The 23,070-nt window shown below is 35.4% G+C and overlaps 1 protein-coding gene across 1 annotated transcript in view; it reads left to right on the top strand.

Moving 5' to 3' along the window:
* Window positions 1–23,070, top strand: part of LOC145664353 (uncharacterized) — a 107,378-nt gene that overhangs the window by 67,873 nt on the left and 16,435 nt on the right. The window contains exons 2-3 of the mRNA XM_081730981.1: window positions 9,909–10,016; window positions 20,088–20,195. Coding sequence (XP_081587107.1) covers window positions 9,944–10,016; window positions 20,088–20,195 — 181 coding nt within the window. The 5' untranslated portion in view covers window positions 9,909–9,943. The remainder of the gene's footprint in view (window positions 1–9,908; window positions 10,017–20,087; window positions 20,196–23,070) is intronic.

The following is a 23,070-nucleotide window of genomic DNA, read 5'->3' on the forward strand; positions in this document are numbered from 1 at the left end:
ATGCTTCTTAATATAACTGTCAAGAGTCATTTCAGAAGGACAAAAAATACACAGTTGCACAAGTGAAACCATTATACAGAATTACATATGGACAATTTCAAAGTACTACGGAGTACAGAAGAACTAATTTAGTTCAAGTTAGTTAACAACGACTTTTATTGGTCCAAATTAAAGAAATACAATGACTTAATTTCCATATCAGTAAGAAAAGTGTATAAAGATACGAATTATTTGAGTCCACTTTGGCTCAGACTCATCTGTACATAAATATATACCAAAGATACTTCTCATTTCACTAAATGCCTCTTGTGGGGTCTGTATGATACCCCCCCCCACACACACACAAAAGTACGGCATTTCGATGTATTTTATCAATAGTAAACATTGAAACGAAACAATATTTAGAATTTTTCTTTGATTGCGATTACACAACATTACAACAATAATAACTACAAAAAAATCACAAAACAAACATTTATAAACTTATATTAAAAAGAGTTGATTTTGTAGTATAATCTTTTTGAGTAATGAATGGGAAATTTAGGTCTGAATATCAGGCCCGCAACTAGGGTTTCTGTCACCCGGGGCAAACACACAATTCGGCGCCCCCCCCCCCAGGTTTAGTCGAAAAGTATCACTTACTTATGGATTGCAACTGTAAATAACATTCTTAATGAAACCAGTTATATCGATTTTTAAGTACTTTAATCAAACTTACTTTAACCACAAGAATATATTACATTCGTTATGTGCTCACAAGTTTTAAGAATAATTTTGTACATACATTTTGTTTTAATGTTGTATGAAGAAATCAAAACAAAATGAACTAGAAAATATCTGCCACATCATACAGTTATTAATTGAAATAACACATTTAGTTTTAATAACCCAAAGAATAATTATGAACATACGCTTTCATATTAAAATAAGAAACTAATACAAAATAAACTAGAAAATTTCTAGTACATCATAAAGTTATAATTGAAATAACATTTAGTTCTAATAAACCCAAAAATAATTTTGTACATAAGCTTTCATTTAAAAATATAAAAACAATACAAAATAAACTTGAAAATATCTGGTATATTATAAATAGAGCAACCCAAAAGCATAAAAAGCATAATAGCAATTTAGACATATGGTTGGTACCTTCAACATGGGTGTGGTTGTCTAAGGGTCCAGAAGAAACTAATTTTAAAGAATAATAAAGCATAATTTTAGAAAATAAAGCATAATTTAAAATATATAGCATAATTCTTGGAAATTCTATTTAACTGCAAGTTTAACATATACTATATTAATATTTTTTAAAAAAATATTTATAACGCAAAATCATTGAGAACATAACAATGCAACAATGAAAAGCTTATTTTTATTTCTGTAAATTTTTCGGTGTAATCCTTTGATGTGGAGAAAAGAAGAAAACTTTCCATCAACAATGAAGCACAAAAGAACTCCACACTATATTGTTATGTGTACCTCTCGAACTTGAGCACTTTCTGTACTTTTTGTGCACCTTTCTGTATACTTTCTCTTTCTATATATATGCACCTCTAAGATGCACACAAGTGATAGAAAAAACTGATTCGAGCAAAGCATATCTCTTTACAGTGCATTAACTAGAAAGTTCATTAAATATGAAAGAAATTGCTTCATAAAATATTAATAAATAGATCAAGATATTTAGATTATTTAATGTATAGTAAATATTATACATTATACACGATTAATGTAAAGCAATGATTGAAATTCACAATAAAGCATAATAAAGCATAAGTTGGACTGATAGATAACAATTCAAAATGCCTCGAAAAGCTCTCAAGCAAAACTAATAGATAAAACTTCATACAGCCTTCACTCGCAAAATCCCTTGGTAGGCGTACAAGAAACAATTAAATACACCGAGGCGTGTAACTTATCTTTTCCGCCACAAAACTGCCCTCTAACATAAAAACATTACAGCAATTGCGTAACATTACAGGGGCGCGTCTGAGCTAAGCTCTTCAACCACCAGCAAGCAACAAAAATCGATAACTTTTCGCCCCCGCCCCTATTGATAACAGCGTTTTAAACTTAGAGCTTCTTCGTGGCTAAGCGGTTAGCGTACGCGCCTTTGGCGTGGGAGACCCGGGTTCGATTCCTGGCTGGAGCTCATGTGGTTCGGATTCCACGTTAATCAGTAGGTCCACGTCTCATATAGCCTTGCTGCTGAAAGGGATGTTAAACTTAAAATCAACTCAACTCAATGGAATTATACAGACAAACAGCTCCTTGTGGTAGGAAAAGGAAAGGGGGGCGGATTCTCTGTGGTCGCCCAAGGGAACAAATGCATGCAATATTAGGTTTTTAATGTATGACATTACACCTATTTAGATGAGACTCTCTCTCTCTCTCTCTCTCTCTCTCTCTCTCTAAAAGAGGTCCCATGGAAAAGGCCAAGTAAACTTTTGATTTCTTTTAACCTCTAGAATAAGTTTCTCAAGGGAAAGGGTGCGATTTTTAAAACAATTGATATACTATCTTCTTTCTGGCGCCCCCTCCAACCACGCGCCCGGGGCACGTGCACCCTCTGCCCCCCCTTAGTTGCGGCCCTGCTGAATATAATACGAATAATATACGGAGTGAAACGTGATAACCCACAAATGTGTGATCATCAAGATTTTACAAACACTTACACTTTTACGAACACTTTTCGTTTTTTGGTTTAAACCAGTTGGTTTTTTTGAAAAAAAAAAAAATGGTTTAAACCAGCCAACCCTGATATATATATATATATATATATATATATATATATATATATATATATATATATATATATATATATATATATATATATAATGCATGCGTCCCCCTGCGCGTGCCACTGTCAATTTTAGTATGCCGCAATTAATAAATATTTATAAAAAGTTCTTCCCCATTTTGTTCTCTCACAAATGGCATTTTGGGCATAATAGTATATTCTTAACATAAAAAGTACTGGACTGCACTTCATCAATGGTAGAGTGCGTGGGTCACTGGTTTGATCCAAGTGAACTTCGTGATTTACAAACACAATGTACGTGGGTTTTCTTTGAGTTTTCTTATTTTCCTCCGACTTCTTTCATTTCAGCTTATCATCATCATCCATCTTATTATCACTGTCTGTCTTAGACTTAGGCTATTTGAGAAAGCGTTACTCCCTGTAGCGAACGCGGCCAAGGTGGATATTCAGTAATTTTACTTTCACCACAGTTGTAAATCATACTGTGAGTCAGTCAGGGTTTCCGTCTCTTTTTGCCAGGTCCAGGTGTGTAATAGCAGAGTTCCAATACTCTGCACAAACCATCTTCCAAGCAGCTATTTCTTGCTACAATCCCTTTACACGTCTTTCCTTTTTTTCCTTCCTTTTGAAATCTTTTAAACAGCAGGCGGTCTATTGTTCCGAAATGCACCAAATACGCTCGAGCTGACGTTTTCTCCGCGTTTTTATTGCTTTTCGCGTTTGTGATTAGCCATCTACATTTAAATACATGGTCAGCGTATTCCAAGCGTACGCATGAGCAATAAATACGCTTTGCGAACGCCTCGAATAGCCGAGTACATAGTGTCGATGCTTAAAGTTTTAAGTTAAACTAAAAAATAATAATAGTAATAATAATAAAATTTAAATAAAAATTATTAGCTGGTCAAACAATAGAAGTTTGTTTAAATTATAAAATTTCTAACTTATTTTATTTGTTGTAATAATTTAATTATTTGTTACCATAAGTACATCAAAGTAAATTGATTATAAGTAGAAATAGAAGATGGACATGAGGTGAGTTTTTCTTGTAAATATTTTGGTAGTTCATTTGCAAAATTTATATTAAAGTTTTCAGAATTGATTCTTATAGAATAAAAGGGCATGTAGGATTTTCAATATGTAATATTTTAGTTATTTCCACCACTTGCATGCTATCTGTCAAATATGAATGAAATCAGTTTCTTATTATTCCTCTTATTTCACATTTCTCTATTTTATATAAAAGTTCTCTATGAGGCACTAAATCAAACGCTTTACTAAGGTCTGAAAACAATCCTATGCACTTATTTCTTTAGTTCGCTTACATAATTAAATATTGGTAAATAGCGGCTTCAGTTAATTTCCCCTCAATCAATGCATGATGTTCTTTTGAAATTGTTCCAGTACTTTGTAAATATTGTGTAACCTGTTTGTTCATTACAAATTCTAATACCAGGTGCGTACGCAGGAGGGGGGGCAGGTCTTGGGGGTCCGGACCCCCCGAAATCCCGACTTTGTTTGTAAATTTAGTCTACTTTTAGGGGCAATTTTAGAAATTTTCATATAATTTAGCCTCAAATTGTGTTTCGACCCCTCCGAAACGCTTTAGACCCCTCCCGAAATAAATTACTGCGTACGTCCCTGTCTAATACTTTCGCGAATGTTGTAATGAGAGAAATCGGTCTGTAATTACCGATATCCATTTTATTCCTTTTATATATATATATATATATATATATATATATATATATATATGAATTGGTTTAACTTTGGTAACTTTTAATTTATCAGGAAATACCCCTGTTTGGAAAGAAAGGTTTATTAAATAGCACAAAACTTCAGCTAGAGAGTTATTTACAACTTTGATAAGTGCAGACAGTATTTTATCAATACCTACTGACCGTTTATTTTTCATTTGATTGATAATTTTTAATTACGTCAGTCACATTTACAGAATATATGTACATTGAATTCAGATTATTGTTTATGTTTACTTTCCCAAATTGGTTGCTATTTTTGTGTTTGTCGTATATTGTACATCAATTTGAATAATATAAAGGTAACCAAGTAAGCTCTGTCGCTTTTTGTGGAGGTCTGTGTTCAATTTACCCTCACACCGTGAGTAGAATGCGAATGGAGATACGGCGAAGGTCAGTTTTTGGTGTGGGTATATCCAATATGCTATCTGGTTGTGCCAGTTTAGTTACACCGTGAACTTGCGCAAGGACAGAGTGAATATGGAACCTTCACAGGGCATCATAATTGTGTGTATGCTATACGAGTTGAACTGGGATCAAACGCCGCTGCAGTGGGGCGGAAAAATATGGCAGGGGCTTGATGAGAGTGTCGTGACTACGCAGACAATGCAGCGGTGGTTTAACAAGTTTAAAGACAGTGAAGAAACACTCGAAGACGCACTACTTAGCAGAAGACAAACACATGTACAAAATGAAGGTCTTCAGGCAGTAATTCAGATGAACAGTGGCCAGACATACGGTGTATGAGGATCTTTGACTACAATTCAGTGTGAGTGAAGAAATCATTCGACAGCACTTCCATCAACTTGAGAAGCACTACAAGTTGGGTCGATGGGTCCCAAAAGATTTGACTCCAGGTCAGAAGGCAACGTGACCAAACACCTGAGTTTCTTTGCTGTCTCGTATGAGAAAGGAGACATTTCGGTGCAGGTTGTTGACAGGTTGTACAGATTGATGATGAGAAATGTGGTCCGTACGAAGCTCCACGGTGCCGTCATCATTGGATAGCATATCATGAACCGGTTCCAAAACATCCAAAACCAGCACTGCACCAGAAGAAGGTCCTCCTTTGTGTTTGGTGGACTGCTCTCGCCATCGTTCATCGGAAACTGCTACCAACTGGTCAGAGCATCAATGCGACTGTGTACTATGACAGTTGAGCCGAGTTCAAGAAAAGCTAAAAACTCTGGAGCCAGCACTCTGAATCACAAAGGGGTCTTCCTGTTACAGGACAACGCTAAGCCCTACTTAGCTAGGATGACCCGGGACACCGTTCTACGCCTTTAATTGGAAACACTATTGCATCCGCCATACACCCTAGACATTGCACCGTCCGATTATCACCTGTTCCATTCCTTGGACAATCACATTAGATGACGCCAGTTCAAATCCCTAGTAGAGGTGTGAAATGGACTTGATATCTTCTTCGCTTCACAGCCCACCAAGTTCTACCGCGATGGAATCAATGGCCTTCCAGAATGTTGCCAGAAGGTCGTCGATGTTGATGGGGTCTATTTTTGATCTTTCAGGTACGTCTTAGGTGACATATTATATTTATTGTGTTAAAGCAAGTGTACACAATCTTAATAATAGGTAAATGCTTCTTCTGTTAATAAAATTTACCAGTTTTAAAAATGAACATTTATAAAATGTGTTAGGGATATCTTAGTTTTTGCTTTTTTTCTTACCGTTACAGTAGGTATTAAGAGGGAAATGTGGTAATATTAAAAAACGTGTATGGCAAATTGTTCATGATTCTCTCTTGAAGGCAATTTTGAAATCTGGTTCCTGCTCTATTTCACTCAGTACCATTGTGGTACATAAATCGATGGACTTGTAGCAAAAACAGCCCTTGTCGAACATGATTTTTTCAGAAAAATGTATAGAAAGCTGCATGTTCTGCATGTTTTAGAAGGTATCAGAGACACTTATAAAGAAACAGATTTGCAGAGTTTCTCATACTGTGTACTAGAGAAACCTCCCTTTTCACTCTTCGGAGAAATTTTGTATTTTGAGAAGGGCTATTTTCCGAAACCCCCTCAATTGATATTAAAAATATATATTTTAGTTAGATTATAGACAGACTTAATCATCAGGATCATATACTTGCAGGCAGACAAGATTATGCATATATTAATTATCATCAGCTGCTAATATCTATCGTTTGTGGGAAGGTAACGCTTGGGCCGCGGCGCGATCATTTTCGTACACGACTGAATAAAGTCGCTTATAACTCAGGCACTATTAGTCCTACACTAATATAAAGTATACATTTATTGAAAGAGCATAAAATAACGAAAAACTTTTAGAGGAGACATTTTTTCGAATTCGATCTTGTAAAGAATCCGTGGCTAAAAAAAAAAAAAAAAAAAAACTGACGTCACACGCAACCAATACTGTGTAAAAATGAAAATAACGAGAAAGCCATTATATTTAGCTCAAAAATGCACTACAATTAAATTGTAGAAGATAATTAGACAAACAAAATGAAAAAAGTTTGGATGCTTTAGCTCCAATGGTTACGGAGATATAGTGAATAATAGAAACGCCTAAAGGTTCGACTTTCTCCCCCTCCCCCTCCAACCTCCGTGAGGTGTTTTTTTCTGGCATCCGGCATTTTTGTGATCAGTGATGGGTATATATTCAAAAAATATTGGATGCCAAATTGTTACATGATTTGCCCTTAGAACTCAATTTTTAAGCTCTGATGCCTAGACTATAATGGTTGTTGAGATCTCTCCCGCCGACGATAAACGTCGTTTCAAAGAAAGCATCCCTTTCTCGCTTTATGTGAACTTAGCTACTGTTGCAGGCACTTCTTGTAAATCTGTGGCAACACAGACGTCCGACGTTTTCACTCAAACATATCTTGTTTCCGACAAAACCCCAGAAATTCCGACCCCAGTCACATCAACTAGCGAACCCCCTCAAACCCCACGTGTTTCTGTTAATATTTCTTCAAGTTGTCTTCGGCGAACTCCACCTCATCGCCGCTCACCTTACACGGCCGGTCTAAAACTTAGCCAGTATGTACGGCAACTTGATGATACGGTCGTTTCCTTGAGAAGAACAAAATCTCCACCTGTTCGTAAGCCACCTTTTGTTTCCTTGAAATCTGATATTTTGGAAAAAAACGACCTGATGGATACTGAATATAAGGTAGTTGGCCAAAGAAACTTACAGTGAGAAAACTCTGTTCTCCGGACAGCGGTATATTGAACAAATATATGGAATACTCTTGCTTACTACAGAAATCAGTACGGAGAATGCGTTATCGATATGCTACATAGGCACTGTCGTTAGATGTTACATCATTCCGTTGCAGGATGTCTGATATCTAACAGTCTTCCTTGTATTACATACATATATCACCTTCGTCAGCTATATGTCATATACGTCCATTTGTATGTGAGACCCTGACCGCCGATATTGTTTCATATGACAAGTACGTACAAGTGGAACGCTTATACAAAAAGTATTATAAAACATGCATTTTCAGTTTACGTTTCCTGAACGTTAAGACCAAAAACGTACAGGATTTACAAAGGTAATATTCGATTTTCCGTATACCACAGACAATTTTTTTCTCAGTGTAAGTGCAGGAACTGTTCATTTTACTATATACGTCGACTAATAAGGCAAAATTAAATTTAACTCCATTAAAATAATAATAATAATAATAATAATAATAATAATAATAATAATAATAATAATAATAATAATAATGCTTTGAGCACACTATATGACCATTTTCCAGTGTTCTTTGTGCTAAGTAATTCAGATTAAGAACTGTAATTATCCTGGGAAAAATATATTAAGGAAATCTTACTCTTTTATCAAAGTTGTGTACATTTTACATACAAATCATAGTTAAAAGAAAAAGCACAAAATTAGTACTAAATTCATAGTCTAGAGTCCAAGTGTTATTATGGGTGCAGATAGAGAAACTATCGGCACTCTAAAAGCATTATGAAAATTACTTAACATTGCAAAATTATAAATTATAACACCATTTGACTAATTCAGGCAATAATTAAATAAAATTAACAAATAAAATTAATGAAAAGAAACTGTAACGAAATCAGGTCGCCTTACTGGCACATACACGAGTAACCAAATCTTCATTTTTTTAAAGTTATTGTTAAAATGAGGGGGCGCGGTGGCTCAGTGGTAGAGCGTTCATCTCCGGTGCTTTGGGTCCCTGGTTCGATCCCAGCTCGCGCCGTGTTGACTTTGTGGTGGACAAACATCGTGTTCGTCGGTTTTCTCGGGGTTCTCCCGTTTCCTTCCACTTTCTTCATTCCACCATATCATTCATTTCTCATCTTCACCGTCTCCTTTAGCCTAACCTGCATAACTGTGGGACGTAAAACTTAAATATTTCATTTCATTTTTATTAAAATGAGACGATTGGAGAAATTATAAGCGAGACTACTATTATTTTCTACAGCAATTTAATCAAACATGATTTAAAATTTAAAGATGTCGAAATCGTTAAACAATCATTTAAGACATCACTATAATTGGTGTTCTAGCTTTGGTTGTGTAAATATCCAGGGATGTTAATAGTTCTGTGGTTATGCTTCAACGTGCTTCAATAGGATTTGAGGAAGTTGGGATAAAATAACAGTTAAGTTGAAGGTCTTAAGAAACTTCGAGATAATATATTTTAAAAAGTATAATTTATGCCAGGAAAACATGCTTTAGTTATATATGAGGAACAGTATCGTGGAATAACGGTTAACACCGAGCTCAGAGAGTACAGCATAGACAAGCGAACATGAAAAATAGGGGCAAGTGTCACTATGTCTCATCGACGTTGAAGGACTCAACGCATTGATGTACTGTGTTCGAATGGAGCGTCATGGTCTTCCTACGGAAAGGCAAGCTCATATACTGTGAAATTTGGCAAGTGCAAAGCACACCCCGAAAACAGTGATGCATGAGAGGAAACAGAATAATCATCAGAACAGGATAATCATACGAAAAGACAATCGCGACGAACATACGTGTCAAAAAAAATGTCGTTAGAACATTTCTGCTGCTACACCAGTGTACTGCAATATAAGATGGTATGTGACAAAGGATCCTTGTAAGACGCACGTTGAGAGTTCCATTGTATTTGCACAATACTTCATACTACACATAGATTGTGCTTTATCTTAAATCAGGCTTGTTTTTTAAGCTACACTAGCACCACCACCACCAAATTCACAGATTTACAAATTTCTGCTTTCGAAAGCTTAGTTAATCAAAAGGTCCGTTTGTTGTAATAACTATTTAAAAGTTACCAGTTACAATTCGGGCAGTCTGTATTATTCGGAGTTTTAAAAACAGTAAATAAATTGCTTTAAACTGCATGCCATTTATTTATTTCATTTTAATTCCAGATTTTACTGAGGTATTCAGCCTACACATTTAAGGAATGTGGTTCCTTCAACGGACGAAAGAATCTGTCTTGATCCGAGTGGGTCACGTGCGCTGCTTAGGCAGTTTTGGTAAGCTCCTTATCAAGTAGAATAAAATAAGTGTGCTTCTTCTATTGACCTTTATTTGCAGGTTAGTAGTGATCACGACGCAAATCCCCGGGAGGATGAGGGGGACAATTTTCCTTCCAATTTTGGAACTGGGTGGGACTGTTCTCCCAATAATCCGATTGGAAATGTGTTTTTTGGGGAAAAATGTGATAATTTGTGCCCGACTGCCACAAAGAAAAAGTGGGATGAAAGTGATGTCCCTAGCTGTACGGTACAACATACAACAGGTTCACCTCAGAAACCAGATTCATCTACCTTAATATGAGTCTCATCTCCTTTCCCCCAGAACAAGCTCCAAACTGCCAGCCTCACAATGTTGAAAACAATTCTGCTCTCCTGGGTGTCTTCCCACTTGCGACAGTCCTATTAGCGGCAGGAACTGTTAACTGTCCTATGAGCGACCGATTCGATCTGTTAACTGTGCTATGAGTCCTCGATTTGTTCATACTAAGATAATGGAAGAAGATAAGGTTCTCTCTTCTTTAACTTGTTTCATGCTAATGTGATTTAGAACCTAACAAAATGTACTATGAAAAATTCGCTCTACCTGAGAATGCTCTCATTATATTAACAAACTTTCATACGTTTTTCATAATATTATATTTTTTAATTAATTTTTATGAATACATTGACTCTCCGCCTCTGTCTATGATTCTAATATAATTAAAAATTTCATGTTAAAATGACACGGAGTATAAGTTTAGATTGAATATGTTTATGGCATAAGAAAGAAATCAGAAAGAGGTAAGGGCACCCGAAGAAAATCTCCTAGGGAGAGTCATCTCCATGGTTGCTGTATCTGGTATATCTGGTATTTAATATACGTGGTTTGCTATATTACGTATACATTTTTGTGAGTCAGGGCGGCGACCCTTGCCTTTCCATCTGGTGCCCATGGAAAATAGATGTTCACCACTTGAGAATATCAAAGAAATCTAAAAACACTGTGCATTCGAAGAAATTATTACACAAGTTACAAATCTCTCGCAGGACTTAACAGTTCGTCTAGTTATAAGAGATTATATCAGATTGCTACACGACAAGCTTTTATGTATAAGTCAAAAAAGGGAGGAAGGCAAAAGCAATTAGTTTACGTTTTAGTAGCTTACAATAAGGGGGAAGGTAGTTTAAGGAGTTTGTTTACCGTTTGGATTGTTTAGAGTGAACTGCATTGTAATTGGTGGGATTGTTTGAGAATATTCAATCACATGTAAGGATCTCAAAAGCTGTCTTTTATCATTGACATTTTTTAAAAAAATTCATAGTCTTAGGAAGTCTAAAAAGTAAATAATTGGCGAAACTGTTACACGTTTCAGTTTTTCAAAATAAAATATATTACTGTGCTTAGTGAGTAATTAGATTTGAATCAAATTAAGTATAGAAAACAGAGCTTCTGAAGAAAGGGGGTATTGCAACTGGATTTTTAATAATTACGTAGGAATATACTTTTCTTAGACTTTACCACCTGGCAAGGAACTGGATGAAGTGTTTATACTCTGAGGGACTATAGTTTTTCTTTTGACGTTATAATTACATAATTATTTCTGATTTAATATTTCTTGTTTCTGACCATGAATCGACAATACAAATGTAAAATATTTAAAATAAAATTCATATAGACTTTTCTTAGAAATATCCCTTTATCTCTTTAAGTTATTTGATATGTTTTATGTCAAATCTAACTTAAAATTAAGTTTTATTTGCACTCACAGTAGAGGACAAATATATTTGACAAACAGTATCACTGGCACGTACATATTTCATACCAAGGTTGTTCGGGCGGTAATAACGGCAGAGGTAAACATATTTTACAAGATGGAATCATATCATCTTCCATCATCTCAATGCAAATGAATCGGTCGCTCATAGGACAGATAACAGTTCCTGTCGCTAGTAGGACTGTCGCTTCTGGGACTAATTCCTCTCCTGGTCCTCAAAACTGCCAGCCTGCATTGTTTTTCAACTTCGTAAATATTTTGAACATCCCTTTAAAAATATATATGGGAACGGTCTTATCCATCGCCCCTCCCCCCCATCCAATTTGAAGGCAGATTTGTGCTGCTGGCTGTGATGATGGCATTAGAGAAACATACCGTATTTCTTCGAATATAAGGCACACCTTTTTGTCAGCTTTTAGACATCCAAAATTCAGGCGCGCCTTAGATTCGATGGCGTCCTGGATTCGATGTATATACTGCAATATACATATTTATTCATTGCACGTAGGTTACGACATAGAATCTACTGCAGTCTTTAATAATGGTAGTTACAACTAATTTGCTTAAAATTGGTTGTATTACAACAATGACAGACTGCACATAGATGGTAATCGCTCATAAACAGTGAACATTTTGTTTTACTGATAAGAAAATGCTTATTGAAATAGGAATGTATTTCTATATTATTTCTGCGCCTTAGATTCGAAGCTTTTTGTAAATGAGTTTAAATGAGGTGAAATTTCAATGGCGCCTTATATTCTAAGAAATACGGTATTAAAGGCATTATGCTTACATTAGCAAAGCGAAAACGAATACAAAATTTCAATTCACATGATTCTAAGTAATAGAATTTATTTCTAGTTTAATGTCTCTTTTCAGCATTGAGTCTATATAAGTCATGTACCGAGTTTGATGAAGTTCGAATCAGTGCAAAGCTCCGTGGTTATATGATTAGCGTACGCACTTTCAATATGAGAGAGTCGGTCGGAGACTGACTATCCGTGAAACTGTGGGAAAGTTAAATATTTCCATTGGTTCCAAATTTTACCACGCACGAAGACCTAGAGGTATATGGGCGAAATTTATTGCCATATAGAACTAGAAGAACACTCATGTCACCATTAGTAGTCGCTATCCAAGAAAATAGTCACCAATCATCCGACAGTTCTGGCCAGTATCAACATACAGGATGAATCATGAGTTTACAGGTACGGAAAATCGAGTTAATGTCATCCCATTGGATGTCACCTGGATCTACAACACCCTAAAAGGCCAGACAAGCCCGATCCCGATGAAAGTGCTGCTTTTTTTTTTTTTTTTTTTTTTTGCTTTCACTGTTCGGAATCGTACCTCACAAATTTCTTCTATGTGCCCAAACTCTCAACAAGGTCTACGCAGCTGTGTAACAATCGTTACGCTAGTCTGTTCGTCGTAAACGGCCGAACATGTGAGCATGTGAATAGGGCATTAACACCATGCATATGTTCTGTGTCTCACTTAAGAGATTGTATTCGACGTTTTTCTCAAATACATCATCCCCATCAAACACCAATGTCACGGCACCGTGTGATGTTTTCATTTTCCTCGCACTGAAATTCGCATTTAAAAGGAAACTATTCCAGCGCATTCCACAGTTTTATCAGGTCATTTTCTGAAAGAACATGCAGTGAATATGCAATTAGGAATCTTGGTTTCAAAACTAGATATATTAATAAGATCATTACAGCAAATAGCGATCATTAAATTCAAAGTCTTGTCCCTTTGTGTATCAAGGTTCACATCGCTTAGTACAACCATTACCCTATATATGTACAAAATCAATTCTAGAAAAGAAGTGCATAATGAATTAAAATTATCTAGATTACATGTAGAAACAATGGATGGAGTCTTAAATCAGACCCGTAGCAGGGAAGAGGTTATAGCGGGCACTGTCTGCTCTAAATTATTTCTTGCTCCCTTTGAAATAGAACTTGTAGAGAACTTTTTAAATGGCTCACAAGATATGAAATTCTTGCAAATTTTATTTATCAACTTATATTCCGTTTAGTGCATTTTATTTACTTCTTGCTAGACTAGCAAATATCTTACGGAAACCATCGTAGTCTTAGAGTTGTATGCCATAATATCTGTCATTTGTATATCCCTCGTAAAAGGAGCTACAGCTCTTTGTTATAGATTTCATAAATAATAAATTAATAAATAGTTTTGTGGGTTTCTTGATGTCTTTATCATTGCCCCCTCAGTGTCACTTCTGCCTCCTCTAGGAAACAAGATTGACTACATACCATCTTAAATATCTAGATATTTGCTTGTTACTTTAAGTTTTGTGCGCAAGAAAAATAGTTCCAAATATCGAATACAGAAATTACTTTTATACACGAAAAACATGACTTACCTTCCGGTTAACTTGTTTTGATGCTGTGTATAATTATTTCATAAAATACAAATCATTCTTGAGAAAATGATTTCACTGGAAGAAGAAAGAACTGCCTAGGAATTTCAGGAGGACTGTAGGTTCAATGCCTCTGTACCTAGCAACATCTCCTACACATTATTTCGTCTCAGTCTAATCTGGGAATCTTTAATAACGTTTTCATTGTATTGTTTTATTGTTTCCTTCTTTCGGAGTCTTACGTTCCAATAATTTCGTCAAACTCCTTTTGGAAAACTAAAACAAGGGGGACCCCGAAGCAAAAAAATCTTTCCAACTTCACATTCAACATATATTCACAAATAACAGTCTTCTATAATCGAATTCTCTGCTCAAATTTCGTTTCTATTTGGGGAATCAATCTTCTACTGTACGCTCTAAAACAGTTTTTACTTCTGCGGAATTAGTATTATAACTTTTGCTACACTTCTGTTATATTTTCCCACGTGAGGTATATATATATATATATATATATATATATATATATATATATATATATATATATATATATATATATATATATATATGTGTCTATCTATTGTATATAGTATAAAGTAACTAGGAAATGAATGTGTATATCGATAGACAAGAGCACCTATAGGACTTTTCCGGGCAGGGGGGAGGCAAGAGACTGACACAAGCAAAGTCGCGAATATAAACATCTTGATGCATATGACATTTCATGTAAAACAATTATTATTGACACACATTACATAGCTTTATTAACTACAGTAAATATATTAAATACTAAACTGTAAGTATAAGGATATCTAATATATTTTTACATGTATTACGAAGAACCAAACCCCTTTCAAAAATCCAGAGAGGACAATTCTCCCCCGCTGCGGCTGCCCAGGCCGACAGGAGGAATAAGTTCAGTTTTTCTATTTTTTTTTTCGTGCTACGTACTAGCGCAACTACAACACTGAGTGTCGTAACTTAAAGAAACTTTTATCCGACAAGCAAAGGTTTTAATCTCCTTTTAAAATTATGACACTAATATTTGTTTATAATTAATTAGTGTACTTGGATAACTTTGAATTTACTTGCAAAAGATTTTCGGTAGGCGATTCGTGCTTTTTGTCTTGCTATCAGACATTTCGCACAACATTAATTTGCTAAATGTAAATTATTGCTGTTGTTCGTTTCCATTAGATTCTTAGCCTGAAATTATGAATATACAAAATAATTCAACCAAATGTTAATAAATTTTAGGAACTTGAATTTGTGAAGAGTTTCTCAAATATAAGCAGCAAGCGTGTTTTCTTGTCAAAGGGTATTCTAGATAAGAAAAATATCTCTATTGCATAGTCATCGACAAAACCACGTTTATGTATATACTTATTAGTGAGCCATGTAATCTTAAGTATAATAAACAAAAGAAGAATAACCCCAGCTAGTAACTCAATTCCTTTCAAAATAGGATGGTACCATAGACAATGTTTGAAATATCAAATATTTTAAGATGTGTAGTTTCTTTAAAGCTTTCTGTGTTTACAGGCAGATTCTCATTCGTCAGATCTACCAGTTAAAGATCTTTGTTTTGATCCAACGGAAGAAGAAGTTGCATATGTTTTTAAGGAGTAATGGATCTAAACTTAACTTGATTACATTCTCAGTAGTATGGAATTAAAAAAAAAAAAAAAAAAACTGATATAATTTGTGCCATAAGTACAAAAGCTGCAGAGATGACTTGTGATTCAAAGGGAAACTGTGTACACATAGTCCTTAATTACGTTTCCAAGAAATACTTCGATTGGATTAAGGGATTAATACACAGTATAACTTCAAATAATTGGAAGAGTTTGGTATGAGACATTGAAAAATATAGTTCAATAAAGCAGACGTCTTCGACATGATCATGAATAATATAATGGACATATCTGTGAAGTAGATATAATAATTCCTCATTTTTAGATTACAGTGATCTTATGTAATTCCAATGTATTTTTTCTTCAATCTTGGTTCAATTTAAGACGAGGTCCAGAAATTTTGTGATATGTTAATCAGAAGAAGATTGTAATTTTGGAGCTAAATTTTGGAGAAAAGCATTCAATATAAAACTATTATTCGCAAAAACAGTTGTTCCTGTAATTTCAAAGGAGTGTATCATGTTTTAAATATACAGTACTCAATCAAACTGTGTAAAGTGATTCTATCACACATCAATACTTTTTTTTTTTTTTTTTCAAAATCAAGTTTGTCAATAAATACCGGTACAAAGTGGGAAAGAAGTCAATACGTATAAATAACCAGAAGAATAGAAAGAAAATGATATTGAAAGAATATACAAGTGATATAACCTTCTTCAGCACAATATTTTCCTTGGTTCTTCTATGGACATACGTTGTTGAAGATGAAAAATGGAAAAATGTATGTACAGTCAATTACAAATTACGTAAGCAGCAAAATTCGAGATGAAAAGGTCATAACACACTAACGTCAGGATACAAGATTTTGTACAAAATATTTTATTACTAGTTGCATGAGAACAGTGTACACAAAAGAAGACTCAGAAATTATTCAGATTTAAATTGAGAAGCAACAAAGAACTTCAAGTTTTAACTAGTAATCAGTGTTCTTCCAAAGAAGAGTTTAAAGTTCAAAGTTTCTTACTCAATGCCTGTAGAGCCATCGAACAACTCCCACCGATTACTCCAAGAAGGAAACTATAATGTTTCAGCGCTTATGTTTTCTTATTCAACGCTTTTTAACCACATCAAGACTTAGTTACTCACTCTTGCTGGCGCATCTGAGATTATTACAGTCAATATTTCCGTGTAATAAGCAGCAGGTATCTGTTACTACATCTTCAAAGAGCCAAAACATCCAACGTCTGCAATTGTGTTACTGATTGTCGACTTTATATCCAGCTTCTACGTTGGAACTGCTGTCCATGCCTTGTCTAAATCCAATGGACGTTAGTGAGTATAATGTTACATCTAAACATTACTTTGCAGTAGTATCTTTCTCTTTCTTTTCAGGACAACATGGAAGTTGAACATTACAAAAGTTGAACATTACATATATCCATTTGACTTATGACTTAGGAAACTCGCTAAGTAAATTGAAATTTACCGCAGTTCCGAATTCTCACCAAATTCCTTCGAAATGACTTTTCCCAAAATCAAGACTTTGTTAAATCGATTTTTCTTACCCGGAAAGTATGAATTCATCTCATTTAGTGCAAACTGTTAGGCAACCAAAAGAAAGAATTTAGGAGAAAAAAATTGAAAGTTATTAATCTGTTTGCACACATCTTGTATTCACCAGTAAAAGTTTCCTTAAAATCTGTCAACAATAGCACAGGCCAACGCTATAACTTCTCTGATATACCGATTTCTGTGTGATCATCGCTGGATCTTGCCAGTAATTAGATGAGATGTTTGGAGAAGCAGATAGTATTTGCAATGTTGCTTTTATCTAGCGTTTACCCCTCTCCTTGTGGGGGGCTTGGTCCTGGTGCAGTTCCACACGATGGATGTTGTTGCCATACAATGCTGGTATTTCTCTGTGTAAATTGGGGATAGGATATGTTGGTAATAAACAGCATTGATTTTGACTTTTGTTTCGTCCTTTACTCTATAGCAAAAGAAAGTATCACTCAAAATACCTTTTGAAAAAGTTGTTTGCATTGACGCACCAAGTTACACAGGTCTCTCTTTGACGAATGCCTCTGTTGATGATGGCCGACCTTTTACACAGTCGTTTAGGTAAATCTATATTTCCTGTATTGTCACAACAAATTTCCAGTTTTACCAGACAGGTGGCGCTCGTACAGCTTCCTGCCTTTGCAGGTCCGTAACCAGCCCAAAAATGTAGGGGAGGCGGTAGAAGTTAGGGGAGAGCCGATCAAACCATATAGTTCATTTGCAAGCCTACAGTAAAATTTTGAGGGGGCCAGTAAAAATTTAGTGGGGGGTACGGCCCTCCCAGATCCCCATGGATACGGGTTTGTACCCTTTCTCTTTCGTTTCGTAATGTTAATGCATGCACCTGACTTGCAGACAGATTACAGCCTCGATGTGATGGATCGTACGACTCACTGTGATTGGGCCATATGTAATTGACTATAATACGTTGAGGTAATTGATTCTCACAGGCGTATTATTGACGGATACGTTGAGGATGGATCTTCTCTACCACAGATCTTGTGTTTCAGTAAGGTCCTCTTTGGATGCGATTTCGTAGGAGATGTGAGTTGTAGAGGAGCATGCTGCGCATAACGTTTAATCACTGAGAGTGGCCCGCCCCATTACAAAGTCATTGTTTTGACACTGTTCTACTATGAGGAAAATGCTAATTTCCATGAGAAAGAATTATGACGTACCCTTCTCAAAAATGTTTTTTCTCATCGACATTTTTCCCATTCTCCTACACAAGTGAGAGATGTGTCCGATTCCATTGAAAAAAAAAATACTATAAAATACACGATGACAAGCGCTAACCGTTGATTTCTAAATAGTACAGAGTGATTACAAAGTCTCATTACCCCCTATGCATTACATAGATGTTAATGAATTGTTGGTTCTTATTGTGGCATGTGCTAATATACATCTAAATCATGGCTGATGAGTCCACTTACATCATGGAGGAATGGACGGACGCACTTGGGCTCATGAACGACCCCAAACAGGAAAATTAATGAGAGATGTTCAGCATGATATCACTGTAAAGTGTCAGAACAATTTCCCTTCAAAACCAACAATTTCACGGTGGAAGAAGAAACTTTTTGCAACTGGTTGCGTAAGAGATAAGCCCAACTAAGGACGGCCACTAACACAAGTGGAAACTTGTGTGGAGGTTGGAGCGTCTGTCGAATGTTTGCCAGAAAAGTCTATTTGTAAGCGATCACAGAAATTGGTATTCCATACTTGACATTGCAAAAACATAAGATTGCAGTGAAAGAATTTGATTTGTATACGAAATAAGTGATAGTGACATGCAAAAAAGTCAACAGCCTTGTGAGCGAATGCTTGATGTCTTTGCAGCTATTCTTTCAAAGAAAAAATTGTTTTTCTCGGACGTGTGTGCAATATATCGCAGTGCAAAAGCCAGAAACGTTTATTTCTGGAGTAAAGAAAGCCCACATTTTTTAAATGAAGAACTTGAACACAAGCCACCACATATGATCTGAGCTGTAATGCCTGCAACTCACTTCGTAGGTTCATATTTCTTTGACGGTGCTGTGAATTGCATTGCGTATCTAACCATGTTACGTAATTGGTGTATTCCATATCTGCAAGATCGGGGGTTGCTCAGTCGTGTATAGTTCCAGCAGGATGGAGCACCAGTCCATTATGCGATTGCCGTTAGAGAATATATCAATTAGGTATTTCCTGATAAATGGATTGGATGTAGTTCTGAACATTTGCCTGCACCCGTGTAGTGGCCACCACGAAGTCTTGATCTCTCATCTTAAGACAATTCATTATGGAAGTTCGTTAAACAAAAGGTTGACACACATTAGGAGACAGTTGATGAACTTACGGATGCCGTCCGACATGCATTTACTGCCATCACACCAGCAATGTTGAGGAGAATTTCACATCGGTCATGGAGGAGAATCATACTCTGTTATGAAAACGATAGTGTACATATAGATATTCTGGAATAAAAAGTAAAGAATAGTCATACTACTTCGAAGTTGTCCTCTGCGGTGACCCCACATTAATACAATGTGATCATCTATGAATATATGGACACGCGATGGGGGATAACGGGACTTTGTGATCTCTCTGTAGATATTGAGAATATTTAATTCCAACTTAAGTACTGATAATAAATATACTAACTATCACACATAACGTAAACAATTGAAGTATATAACATTGAATCATGGATTAAAGTGAACAAAACTTTAACATTTTTCGTTCTTTTCAGGTGTCAGAAATATTCTGCCAAACAAGAAACTATGGTTAAATCATCTGGCCAATTATCTTGAAATTCTACATAAAGAAGAGCAAGATGTATCTCTTCCCTCTCAAGAAAGTAAGTTTTTTCTATATTTTTGTATAATTATAGACATTCCTTCTACTCTCACTAAACGTGGAACCTTGTTTTCGATTACAAGGAGCATAATTTTTATGTATACTTTTAAAATAATACACATATTCTCGTAGATTTCAGTGCTTTATACAGTACGATTAACGGTTTAGTAATTTGCCATACTCCCATCTAACAAAAGTGCCATCTCGCATGTGCTTCATAAAATGTGGTCTCGGGTTCGATTCCTCGAATGCATAGAATTCTGGTATTTTCCCACCATCATGAAACAATTGGGGTCATTGGATTAAGCGGTAAAGAACTCCATTCTATACAGAATGACAACAAAGAAGGGATGCGAAGGACTGGCCACACACCGACTAAAATCCATCTAGTTAGCCATAATACTTCGTGGGTTGAAACGTTAGAAAGAAAAAGTAGTGGTTACAATCCATTTAGCTATATTATTAATTGGTTGCATTGGGGTTTAGCGTCTCTGCCAGCATCGTGGCTATATGAGGGATGGACCTGCAACTTGACTTGGAATTCGAACCATACGAGCCACCATATTCTACTTTCATTTCTTCTACCGACTACCGCCTCTTCCGGCATCTTGATTATTTCTTTGCAGTGAACGTTCCTAATCACCGAGCAGTGCAACGTGCAGTGGAAAACTTCGAATCGTAGACTCCAGATTTGTCTCATCATCTCATCATGAATGTGTTGCTGAAGCTAAAATCAACCTCTAACCAGGTATTTTTTCCTTTGATAATTACACGTTAATGGATATTTGTATTGCACCAACCCAATACAAATATATGTAAATATATGTAGAGATGCAAGGGCTCGGAAAAAAACGGCTTTTTTGGAAAAAAAAAACTCGGTTTTTTCTGCTTCGCTTTTTTGCTTGGGAAATTTTGGGCTTTTTTGAAAATTCTGCTTTAAATTGATAAACCAGATTTTGTTTCGCTTCTCTATAACACAAAAAGTCATTTAATTAGTAGTTGATGCCGATAATAATATAAAACCTCGAAAATAAACCATGAATTTCGAAAAGATATTCAAACAGTTTTACTTCTCAACATATTTACATTATGAATTCCAAAGGATTAACCAATGTATATAATAAGATTTTTTTAAACCTCTTACATACAAAAGTAAACAGGGTTGGCATGAATCATGGTTGTTTTTGAAAATGCTAAAAAAAAAACCGTTTTTTTGGGGGGGGGGGAGTTTAAACTAGGTTTTTTTGGGTTTAAATCAGGTTTTTTGGGTTTAGATATTTTGCTTTATATATTTTTATTAGATATTGACAGAAATAAGTATGTTTCGCCTTGGTGTTATTATGCAACAATGAGGTTATGCTGGAAGAGATCACATAAGCTTAAATAAGTCCGGTCAGTAAATTTCTTAAATTGAGAAACTCCCGCCCTAGCCATCGGGAAAATCCCGTAATTATTCTAAATGTAAACCAATAACGGAAAAATCCTGTTATTGCTTTGCATGTAAAATTTAAAGGTCAACGTATCATAATCAGTACGCTAAAACTGAGGTATTAAATTACAAATTTAGTACGTACATATCATTGAAAGTATAATCCAAGCTAATGTTGGAAGCTACGTAGGCAATCCATAAATTTTGCCAATTTATATCAATATATTTAAGCAACCTTGGCTTCTTTATAAAACAACAGGCATTCGGGCATGCGGAAATATACAATTTAGTTTCGTTTCGTTTGTTCAGGCTTAACATCCTTACGTAATACCGAGGTTATCAAGGAGAAGACTTTCGCTTGAAGTTACATCCGAAACGCTACTTTGTTTACGCATGAAAGAAGGGTTGTGGTTTGACCGAGAATTGAACATGGGACACCTTGATTAAAAGGTGAAAAGGAAATAAAACTAATGCAGATGGATTGATGTGTGGAAACGTCACCATAAAGTTCACACGATTCGCATTTTTCGTTCTATTTATTTTATTTTTTGGTTTAAACCAGTTGTTTATTAAAAAAAAAAAAAAACAGCTGGTGTAAACCAGCCAACCCTAAAAATAAATACTTCTTTAAAAAAATACTCAAATAAGTAGCAAAATTCTATGTAGTATTTTTACTTCAAAATATTCCATACCCTCTTTTTGAGCTGACACACAATCATAGTCATACGTCTTGCAAATAAAATCAGAAAAATAAACACACTGCTGAACAAGACTGCACTTATTTAATACAAAAACACATTTACACGTGACGTTTCGATCTTCTAGCCAAGATCCTCATCAGACGTACAGTCTGATGAGAACGTCGGATGTATCCTAATGTATCCTCTGATAAGAATGTCATCAGAGTATACGTCTGGTGGGGATTTTGGTTAGAAGATCGGAACGTCACGTGTAATTGTGTTTTTACATTAAATAAGTGCAGTCTTGTTCAGCAGTGTGTTTATTTCTCTTTTTGGAACAAAATAAAATTAAAATAAAACATAAGAAAAATACTTAGATTTATATGATACACTTAAAGGCTGCACATCTAGAGCTTTTGGGTTTGTATATTCTTGAAATTCTACAGTTTTATATAAGCACCATCACGGTTTACTCAGTCCTCAAGTTTTCTGTATTTTTAACAAGAGGGATTCAACATATGAAGGGTGTGAGGTAAGAACATGGTAACCCACAATTTTACTATTTTAAGAAATTAGAAATTTTCTGCTGCACAATCCATTTTGAAAGTCGGAAAACTGATTTTTCACATAAGACTATATATGAAGGATTAAAGGAAGCGGTATGCGTTGCTGTTTATCTGGTGCTGCATAACTCAGCAATTGAAAATTTGTTAGTTACCATGTTCTTGGCTCACACCCTTCATATCATTATGGAACTCTCCCCACCC

This window comes from Thermobia domestica, chromosome 11 (assembly GCF_964235325.1).
Source record: "Thermobia domestica chromosome 11, izTheDome1.hap1.1, whole genome shotgun sequence".
In the NCBI taxonomy this organism is placed as follows: domain Eukaryota; kingdom Metazoa; phylum Arthropoda; class Insecta; order Zygentoma; family Lepismatidae; genus Thermobia; species Thermobia domestica.